The sequence below is a fragment of the Rhincodon typus genome, chromosome 25 (assembly GCF_021869965.1).
Source record: "Rhincodon typus isolate 14 chromosome 25, sRhiTyp1.1, whole genome shotgun sequence".
Lineage (NCBI taxonomy): Eukaryota > Metazoa > Chordata > Chondrichthyes > Orectolobiformes > Rhincodontidae > Rhincodon > Rhincodon typus.
In genome coordinates, this window is record NC_063356.1 from 3,741,734 (window position 1) to 3,752,818 (window position 11,085).

The 11,085-nt window shown below is 45.6% G+C and overlaps 1 protein-coding gene across 1 annotated transcript in view; it reads right to left on the reverse strand.

Annotated features, from left to right (window-relative positions):
* Window positions 1-11,085, reverse strand: part of LOC109922644 (protein phosphatase 1H-like) — a 31,042-nt gene that overhangs the window by 11,888 nt on the left and 8,069 nt on the right. Inside the window, exons 4-6 of the mRNA XM_048611801.1 lie at window positions 6,650-6,762; window positions 5,241-5,325; window positions 120-239 (exon numbers count right to left, since the gene is read on the reverse strand). Of these exons, the coding sequence (XP_048467758.1) occupies window positions 120-239; window positions 5,241-5,325; window positions 6,650-6,762 (318 nt within the window). The remainder of the gene's footprint in view (window positions 1-119; window positions 240-5,240; window positions 5,326-6,649; window positions 6,763-11,085) is intronic.

Sequence of the window (11,085 nt, forward strand, 5' to 3'; positions counted from 1 at the left end):
CCCACCCTTCACCCCCCGCCTCCAACCCCTACCCCCTCACACCCACCCTCACACATACATACACACACCCACCCTCCCCACCAACCTCGATATTCAGTGACTCTCAGAGGAATGTCTCACCAGCCTGTCATGCTGTAATCCCGAAACAGCATCCTGCGTCCAATCTCACGGTGCTGAATTCTCCGGGGAAATTCCAAATGTGTGAACTCGTTTCCAAGGAGATGTGGCTGTAAATATGCCTAAACAACAACAACTTATATTTATGTACCTTTAACATAAGCAGACAGCATCTCACAGGAACAATGATCCAATCAGACAGTACAGAAGAGGCCCATCAGCCCATCGAGACAAAATCTACTCCAGTCTCACCTTCCAGCACTTGGCCCTTTGCCTTGAATGTTTTGACATTTCAAGTTTTCACCTTAAAGACTGGGAGGTTTCCTGCCTGAACTCCCCTTCTAGGCAGAGCTTTCCAGACCCTCACCAAGCTCTGGGTGAAAACAACTTCCTCAAATTCACTCTAAACCTCCTACCCCCTCGTTTATGTCCCTCAGAATCGTATACTCCTCCATCCGGGCCCCCCCCCCCATAGCCTTCTCTGCTCCAAAGAAAACAACCAGTGCTTATCCTGCCTCTCTTTTTTGCTGAAATGCTGCATCCCAGCAACATCCTGGTGAATGTCCTCTGCAATCACAATCTTCCTAAAATACAGTGACCAGAACTTCATACAGTACTCCAGCTGTGACCTAAACAAAGTCCTGTGCGGCTCCAACATAACCTCCCTGCTCTTATAATCCACGCCACAACTGATAAAGAAAAGTGTCCCATTGCCTTCTTAACAACCAATGAGCCTTTCCTGCCATCACCCCCTCTCACCCCACACCATCTCCACCTCCATCACCCCCTCACACCCCCCACACACACCCCAAGATCTCTCTGTTCCTCTGATCAAATAGAGTCTAATGGTCACAATTCTATTACTTTCACAATGGTTATGGAAAAGGATGAGCCTTCCATAAAAGTTAAAGTTTTTAATTGGAGTGAGGCAAATTTTAATGGTATGTGACAAGAACTTTCAAAAAGTAGATTGGAGTAGACTGTTTGCAGGTAAAAGGACGTCTGACCAGTGGGAGGCGTTCAAGGGCGTGATGATGAGATTTCAGAGCAATTTGTTCCTGTTAAGAGTGAAGGGTAAGGCTGCTAAGATTATGGAACTATGGTTGAATAAAGACATTGAGGTTCTAGTCAAGAATGAAAGAGAATTTTTTTTTAGGTATGGGCAACTTGGTTCAATTGAATCTCTCAAGAATGCCCCTACACACTTTATATTGATTGAGAGAGAAATATGGAAAAGAAAGAGGGAATATGAAATAGCTTTGGCAGATAAATTTAAGGATAATCCAGAGAGATTCTACAAATACATTCTTAGCAAGAGGGTAACTAGAGAGGGGGTTGGGCCTGTTAAAGATCAAGGAGGTCTTCATTGCGTTGAACCCCAGGAAATGGGAGAGATACTAATTGAATATTTCATGTCAGTTTTTACTGTGGAGAACGAAATGGAATCTGGAGAATGCAGAGAAATAAACTTTGATGTTTTAAAAACAGTTCTCATTACAGAAGAGGACGTTTGGAAGGTCTTAGAGAATATAAAGGTGGATAAATCTCCAGGACCTGATCTAATGTATCTCAATGTTGTGGGAAGTAAGAGAGGAAATTGAGACCCCTTGCAGAAATATTTGCATCACCTATAACTACAAGTGAGGTGCCTGATGACCAGAGGGTGGCTAATGTTGTACCTATGTTTAAGGTTGTAAGGAGAAACTGGGGGACTATTGATCTGTGTGCCTGACTTCGGTTGTGGGTAAATTGTTGGAAGTGATTATAAAAGATAGGATTTATGGGCATTTGAAGAGGCAAAAATTGTTTAGGGATAGTCAGCATGGTTGTGTGCGAGGAAAGCCGTGACTCACAAACTTGATTGAGTTTTTTGAGGAAGTTACTAAGAAGATTGATGATGTCTATTTGGATTCTAGTAAAGCCTTTGACAAGGTTCTGTGTGGTAGACTAATTAGTAAAGTTAGGTCACATGGGATTCAGGGTGAGCTTACCAATTGGATACATAATTGGCTTAACGGCAGCAGACAGAAAGTAATAGTGGAGGGTTGCTTTCCAGACTGGAGGCCTATCACTAGCCGTGTTCCACAACGATCAGTTCTGGGCCCTCTTTTGTTTGTCATTTAACAGAAATGAGTTGGAGGAGAATATGGAAGGCGTGGTTACTAAGATTGTGACGATACCAAAATTGGTGACATAGTAGACAGTGAAGAAGGTTTTCTAAGATTACAAAGAGACCTTGATCAAATGGGTCAATGGGCTGGAAAATGGCAGATTGTGTTCAATCTGGATAAATGTGAGGTATTGCATTTTGGTACAACAAACAAGGGTAGGGCTTATACAATTAACGGTAGGGCCTTGGGTAGTGTTGTAGAACAAAGGGACCTAGGGATGCAGGTACGTAATTTTTTAAAGTTCGCTTCACACATAGACAGGATGGTTAAAAAGGCATTTGGCATGCTTGCCTTCATTGCTCCGTCCTTTGAGTATAGGAGTTGGGAAATCTTGCTCAGATTGTACAGGACATTGGTGAGGCCAGTTCTGGTTGCCCAGTTATAGGAAGGATATTATCAAGCTGGAGTGGGTTCAGAAAAGATTTACCAGAATGTTGCTGAGTATGGGAGTTTGAGTTACAGAGAAAGACTGGATAGGCTGGGACTTATTTCACAGGAGCATAGGAATTGAGAGGTGACCTGATAGAAGTTTATAAAATAATAAGAGGTAGAGATAAAGTTGATGGTAGTTGTCTTTTCCCTAAGATGGGGAATTCAAGATCAGGAGATACATTTTTAAGGTGAGAGGAGAAGATTTAAAAAAGACATGAGGCAATTTTTTTTACACAGAGGGTGATTCAAGTGTGGAATGAATTTCCTGATGAAGTGTTGGATATGGGTACAATTACAACATTTAAAAGATATTTGGATGGATACATGAATAGGAAAGGTTTGGAGGGATATGGGCCAGGAGCAGGCAGGTGGGACAAGTTTAGTTTGGGATTATGTTTGGCACGGACTGGTTGGACCAAAGGGTCTGTTTCCATGCTGTATGACTCTATGACTATGACTCTAAACAATTATTAACTAAAATTTGACCCCATGACACATTTTGTTCATCCTGATTTACCCAGAGAATAGTTAAGAGTCAACCACATTGCTGTGGGTCTGGAGTCACATGTAGACCAGACCGGGTAAGGGTGGCAGATTTCCTTCCCCGAAGAGGGCGTTAGTGACCCAGGTGGGTGTTTACAATAATCAAAGGTAATCCAATTCCGACATTATTAACTGAATTTAAATTACAGCAGCTGCAAACGCAGGATTTGCCCAACAGAATTATTTTGGGCCTCAATTGCCAGCCCAGTGATATGACCACTACGTCACTATCGTCCCCCTCTGCAAATTTGATGACAGCTGTCCTAAAGTTTGGACCAAGAGGTAGATTTGAAGGCATGACTTAAAGATGGGAGATAAAGACAGAGAAAGACAGAGAAAGACAGAGAGACATAGAGAGAGATAGAGAGAGAAAGACAGAGAGACATATATAGAGAGAGGGGTGCAGAGATATAAAGAGACAGACTGAAAGAGAGAGAGTGTGAGTGACACTCCCACAAATAGAGTCACAGAGAGACAGAGAGAGAAAGAGAGTGAGAGCGAAAGAATGAAACAGAGGGGGAGACACGCACAGAGAGAGTTAGAGAGAGAGGAACACAGAGACACACACAGAGACAGAGAGAGAGGAACCAGAAAGGGAGACATACACACACAAAGTTAGAGAGAAATACAGATAGACACAGATAGGGTGAGAGAGAGAGAGAAAGATGAAACAGACAGACTGAGAGAGAGACACACAGATTGCGTGTGTGTGCGAGAGAGAGAGAGAGATGAAACAGTGAGGGAGACACGTGCAGAGTTGGAGAGGGGCAGAGTCGGAGGGAGAGAGATGAAGACACACACAGTTAGAGAGAGAGGGAAACAGAGATAGACAGAGAGAGAGAAAGTGAGAGAGACAGAGACACAGATTGTGTGTGTGTGTGTGTGTGTGTGTGTGTGTGTGTGAGTGAGCGAGCGAGCAAGGTTGATGGGAGGAATTGCAGATGTCTAGCTTTATGCAGATGAAGGATGACTTTGACGATGCAGCAATGGCCATCAGATGGTTCACAGCCAGAAATGGAGAAACATGGGGATCTCTCAGGAGTGGTGGAGTTGGAGGAGGTGATGGTGATGTCGAGGGATGATATCATGAAGGAATTTGGTAATGAAGCTGTGAGTTTTGAGATGGAGGCAGTAATGCAATGAGACCAATGGAGGTCCGCACTGGGTAATTGCGCACAGATTACTGAGCCCCTCACACGGTCTGCTGTAACAGGTAAATGGCACTGAGATCAATTACTGGGCTCTCGTGAGCTAGCTGATTGGGAGGAGATTGCCGGAAATGGTTTAACAGTAAGAAAAGGCTCCTGATGGTTATCAGCTCACCCTCCACATGTAAATAAAAACATGCGTTTATATAGCACCTTTCATGCTATCAGGATGTCCCAGAACACTTTACTGTCGGTGAAATACACCAGTGTGGTCACTGTGGTAACGTAAGAAAGGCAGCAGGGAATCCGTCTGCAACAAGCTCACTCTAACAGCAATGTGACAATGACCAGGCCATCCAGTTTTTGTGATGTTGCTTGAACAGATGTGGCCCAGAGAATCTGAAAGAATTGAGTTTACTCTCGTTCAGCTGTGACATGATGAACACAGGAGTTGAGAGTGGAAGCGGATTATCGGTTTGCCGGTATTTCTGTCAGTGCAGCACTGCCACTCTTAGCGTTAGCCTCGATCTGCGCAGTCATAACTCTGAATAGAAACAGGAACCCACGCCACTCTGGGCCAATGAAGTGAGAGAGAGTTACTCTTTGATCCACACCAGCAGAGTTCTGGAGAGACTATTCAACTTGAGAAGGCAGCACAGCAAGCCTAATCCTGCCTTCAATCTTGCACCTGGGATCACTGATCTGGGAGTCTCTGGTCGGTTCATCATCAAATTGAAAACAGCTTCAGATCTTAGGGATGGGAATGGCAAAGAAGGAAAGACAGAGATTTTAGAAAGAGGGAAAAAAAAGGCAGGAATCAGTTCCTTACTAAATACTGTAGTCTCCGTCGTTCCGATTCCGGGGTGAACTCATTGGAGAGTGGGATAATTTCACCATTGCGGATTAGGACGGCTCTGGAATTCAGAAGAAAATCAACAAATAGTTTAACAGATATTAGAAGTGGCACAAGGCTGGGGTTAGATGATCAGGAACTTGCTCTTTTCCTGGAGAAGGGTCTAGACTCGAAACACCAGCCTTCCTGCTCCTCTGATGCTGCTTGGCCTGCTGTGTTCATCCAGCTCTACACCTTGTTATCTCTTTTCCTGGAGAATCCTGACACTCGGAAACAGGCTCGTCAGTTTCGGACAATGGACTCTGACTGAGTAGATCCCTCCCAATGAGATTGGGATCTCCCTGGCTGAGTGGATCCTTCTCAGTGACCGTGGGATCTCTTTGGGGAAGGCTATCCAAGAAGGTTGGAATTACCAGGCCCATGATTGGCTTGGCTTGACAGAATTGGAGAAAGACTTCCCGGATTAGTTAAACCTGGGGTTTTGTAACTTGGTATTCTTATCTCTCCCAGGAGATCCTGCAATTTGGAATTGCAGTGGCCAGGGGTGGGGTGGGGTGGGGTGGGGAACGTCATGGGGGGCAGTGTGACACACGACATGTCGCACTATGAGGGGGCCAGTTTGGATTGGAGCAGAGTCTCATGCCACTGAAATACTTCACCATGGTCATCACAGACCAGCGACACTCCAGTATAACCCACAGGGGGATCTCAGGGTCTCCCACACACGAGCTCAGGGAGACGGTCCATACAGGAGCCAAACGGTGAAGGGAGAGAAGAGTGCTGTGAGGGGAGAGTTAGGGACAGTCACAGGCAAAGGGTGGGGGTGGTGGGGAGATCACAGAGTTGGCATGAGGGGTGGATGGAAGTCAAGGCCTGGGGTATGGGGAGTCAGGGCTGAGGGTACACACCCATCTCTTAAAAAGTAAATTTGCTGTAATATTGATCCATTCTGCAACAGGTCTGCACTGTCTCCAGCTTTTTATAAATTCATTCATGGGACGTGGGTACCACTGGCTGGGTCAGCATTTATTGCCCACCCCAAATTGCCCACAGGGCAGTTAAGAACCAAGCACATTGCTGTGGGTCTGGAGGTCTGATCACAGATTTCCTTCCCTAAAGGACATTAGTCACCATTAGACTTTGAATTCCAGATGTTTACTGAATTCGAATTCCAGCATCTGCCGTGGTCAGTGATAATACACCAGGCCATCACCTCCCCTTCTGATTTAAGACAGTGCTGTCTGCGCAGCTACAACAGATACCTAAAGCAAAGCGAATGGGCCAGGAAGCTCAGGGTGCTACAATCCCATTGTCTGCCCCCATCTCCGGTTCCACGTCACATTCGGCACTGACACCATTTCAATAAGGCCAGCAGGATTGCATACCTGCTGTCACCTGCATTGGCAATGTAGATTTTTCCCAGCAAATACACGATGGCCAAAGCACAGCAACCCCCCAGCGTGCTGTGTGCTTTCTGTTCTCTCTCTATCTGCTGATCCTGTAGAAACAAAACCCAGCCATCAGATCACAGACTCTTGTACGCACAACCCCACCTCGCAACAACCCACTCCCCTCCCAACCCTAACATAAACCATTGTTTCTCCGGGAGGGACCACACAGCCCATGGTAAAAACAGAATAAATGAGGATGGTGGAGATCTGAAACAAACACAGAAAGTACTGGAGAAACTCAGCAGCAGCTGTGGGGAGAGAAACAGCAGTGCAATGGGTTTTATACTGCAGAAAGGGGAGGGGGGTCAGAAAGGAGAAAAGGGAAGGTCAAGACTACATTAGGAGGCAAGGATGATTAAATGGTAAAGATGTCATGGGTCAGAAGACACAAGGAGTGGTAGTAGTCATACTAAAGATGTACAGAAAGTACATGACAAGCTCTGTACTGTTGGTAACTCCTGTTCCCTGACATTTTTGTCATTTTGATAGCAACAAAATAAACACTTCTACATCTCTCTTCACTTCTAAAGAGCTGGAGTCTCAGATTTGAGATGTCACCAGTGTCTCTCTCCTCAGGCTTTGGCCTGCTGAGCTTTTCCAGTAGTTTCTGTTTTAATCCGCACATATCTGGGATTGTGCAGTATCTCGACTTCACAGCGATACAGTGTTTTGATGTAAAATAAGTTATAATTCTGCTGTGCCTCTCACAACCTCAGTCCCTTCCAAAGCGTTCCGCAGTCAATAAAGAATTTTCATCTGGTCACTGTCCTAATGTAGGAAATGTAACCAAGCTGCACACAGCAAGATCCCACACACTGCTCAGAAAATGTCTCAGGATAAAGCACCAGCAGATAATGAGATGTCCCTTCAAGATGAGTTTACCTGAAGTGATAGGAACAGAAACAAGCCATTCAGCCCCTTGAGTCTGTTCCACCATTCAATGAGATCATGGGTGGCTCAGTGGTTAGCACTACTGCCTCACAGCACCAGGGGACCTGGGTTCGATTCCAACCTCAGGTGACTGTCTGTGTGGAGTTTGCACATTCTCCCCATTTCTGTGTGGGTTTCCTCCCACAGTCCAAAGACATGCAGGCTGGGTGGATTGGCCATGCTAAATTGCCTGTAGTGTTCAGGGTTATGTAGGTTAGGTGTATTAGCCAGAGGATGGGTCTGGGTGAGAAGCTCTTCAGGGGGTCAGTATGGACTTGTTGGGCTGAATGGCCTGTCCTACACTGTAGGGTTTCTGTGGCCAAAATCCATACACTGGCCTTTGGCCTGTAGCCCTTTCTACCTTTGCTTCACAAAAATTCATCAATCCTTTTATTCATTCACAGGATGAGGGCATGGCTGGCTAGACAGCATTTATTGTCCATACAGCAGTCAACCACATTGCTGTGGGTCTGGAGTCACATGTAGGCCAGACCAGGTAAAGGTGGCAGTTTCCTTCCCTAAAGGACATTAGTGATCCAGATGGGTTTTTCCTGACAATTGACAATGGATTCATGGTCATCGTTAGATTCATAATTCCAGATGTTTTTATTGAATTCAAATTCCACCATCTGCCGTGGTGGGATTCAAACCCAGGTCCCCAGAATGTTGTCTGGTCTTTGGATTAACAGTCCAGTGATAATATCACTAGGCCATCACCTCCCCTCATACCAGATTTAAAATTAACAAATGATCCAGCATCCACTGTCACGCTCTCCCACCCTTTGCGTGTCGGAGTGCTTCCTAACATCTCTCCTGAATGGACTGTCCCTTATTCTCAGACAAATGACCCCGGGATCTAGAATCCCCAACCAGTGGAAATACTTTATCATTATCTACCCTGTCTTTTCCTATTTTTTTTTTAAAGTCATTCATGGGACATGGGTATCACTGGCTGGGTCAGCATTTATTGTCTGTTCCTACTTGCCCTTGAGAAGGTGGTGGGGAGCTGCCTTCTTGAACTGCTGCAGTCCATGTGCTGTAGGTTGACCCACAATGCCCTTAGGGAGGGAATTCCAGGATTTTTATCCAGAGGCACGGAAGGAACAGCGATATATTTCCATGACCTGCTCTTGTAGCCACTGTGCTTATGTGGTCAGTCCCGTTAAGTTTCTGGTCAATGATAACCCCCAGGATGTTGACAGTGGGGCATTCAATGATGGTAACACCATTGAATGTCAATGCGCGGTGGTTAGATTGTCTCTTGTTGATGATAATCATAGCCTGGCATTTGCCTGGCATGAATATTTCTTACCACCTGTCAGCCCAAATCTAGATATTGTCCAGATCTTGATGTATTTGAACTTGGACTGATTCAGTATCTGAGGAGTCACGAATGGTGCTGAACATTGCACAACCATTGGTGAACATCCTCACTTCTGACCTTATGATGGAGGGAAGGCCATTAATGATGCAGCTGAAGACGGTTGGGCTGAAGACACTACCCTGAAAAACTCCTGCAAAGATGTCCTGGAGCTGAGCTAACTGACCTCCAACAACCACAACCATCTTCCTATGTGTCAGGTATGACTACTAACACCAGAGAGTTTGCCCCCTGATATCCATTGATTCCAGTTTTGCTAGGGCTCCTTGATGCCACACTCGGTTGAATACATCCTTGATATTAAGGTCTTTCACTCTCACCTCGCCTCTGGATTTCAGCTCGTATGTCCATGTTTGAACCAAGGCTGTAATATCTCAAAGACATGGATCTGATAACAGGGAGACCAACCATTAACCTCTTTCAAAGCACAGAAAACAAAATGAATGCAGTTCACCGAATGAAAGCAGGTGAAGTTGGACCAGGCCTGTACTCAGGTGATTTGGAGACAGGAAGAGAAACCCCCTCACACACTGTGTCTCATGGTCAATTAGCTCAGTTGGCTGCACAGATGATTTGCAATGCCGAGAGACACCAAGAGCAATGTTCAAGGTCACAATGAAAGCCCCACTTTCTCAACCTCACTTGTCAATTGGTAACGAGCAGGCTTAAATGACCACCAATCGTCTCTCCTCCTGTGTCTCTCTCATGAGAACACAGCCTTGGGCCCTCAGAGACTAGGGCAACATTCACTCAGTACATCAGTACACCTTTGGGCAACATGCTCATGACCTCCTCGCTGCATCAAAGCAGGTGACCTGAAGGTGTAAAGATCTCAGATACCATCTGACTTCAGATCACTTTGAGCATGACACCATACAAGAAGCATGTAACTCTGTTGTAAACCTATAGCTTAACATTAGCCCAGGAATTAATTACCCATTAAACTGTAAAATGGGAGAGGGGAGTGTGCCGTGGGACCTGGGTGTCCTTGTGCACCAGTTGCTGAAGGTAAACATGCAGGTGCAGCAGGTGGTAAAGAGGTAAATGGTATGTTGGCCTTCATTGCGAGAGGTTTCGAGTACAGGAGTAGGGATGTGTTGTTGCTGTTATACAGGGCCTTGGTGAGACCGCACCTGGAATATTATGTGCAGTTTTCGTCTTCTTTTGTGAGGAAGGATGCTCTTGCTCTCAAGGGAATGTAGTGAAGGTTTACCAGGCTGATTCCGGGGATGGTGGGACTGATGGATGAGGAGAGATTGACTAGGTTAGAATTGTTTTCACTAGAGTTCAGGTGAATGAGGGGGTGGATCTCATAGAGACTTATAAAATTCTAACAGGACAGGACAGGGTAGATGCAGGGAGGTTGTTCCCGATGGTGGGTGTGTCCAGAACCAGGGGTCACAGTATGAGGATTCGGGGTAGACCATTTAGGACGGAGATGAGGAGACGCTCCTTCACCCAAAGAGTGGTGAGCCTGTGGCATTCATTTCCACAGGAAGTAGTTGATGCCAAAACATTGAACGTATTCAAGAGGCGACTAGATACAGCACTTGGGGCGAATGGGATCAAAGGTCATGGGGAGAAAGCAGGATTAGGTTATTGAGTTGGATGATCAGCCATGAGAGTGAAGAATGGCAGAGCAGGCTCGAAGGGCCAAAAAGCCTCCTCCAGCTCTTAACTTCTGTGTTTCATTACAATGAATGCAGGTTTGATTGATTCTTCAAAAACATCTCTATATGCAGTTACTTATGTTACAAGAGGCAATATATTCATTGATAAGAAAATAGGAGCAGGATAGGCCATTTGGTATGATCATGCCTGATAATTCAACTCAGTACCGTTCCCACCTTCTCCCTATATCCTTTAATCCATTTAGCCCTAAGAGCTCCACCACCCCTGTAGGAGGTAGATTTCCAGCCAGGTGAAGTAGAAGAGGCATGGAGTGAGGAGAGTAAAAGGCAGAAATTACAGCCATCTCTCTCTCTCTCTCTCACACACACACACACACACACACACACACAGACACACACAGACACACACAGACACACACAGACACACA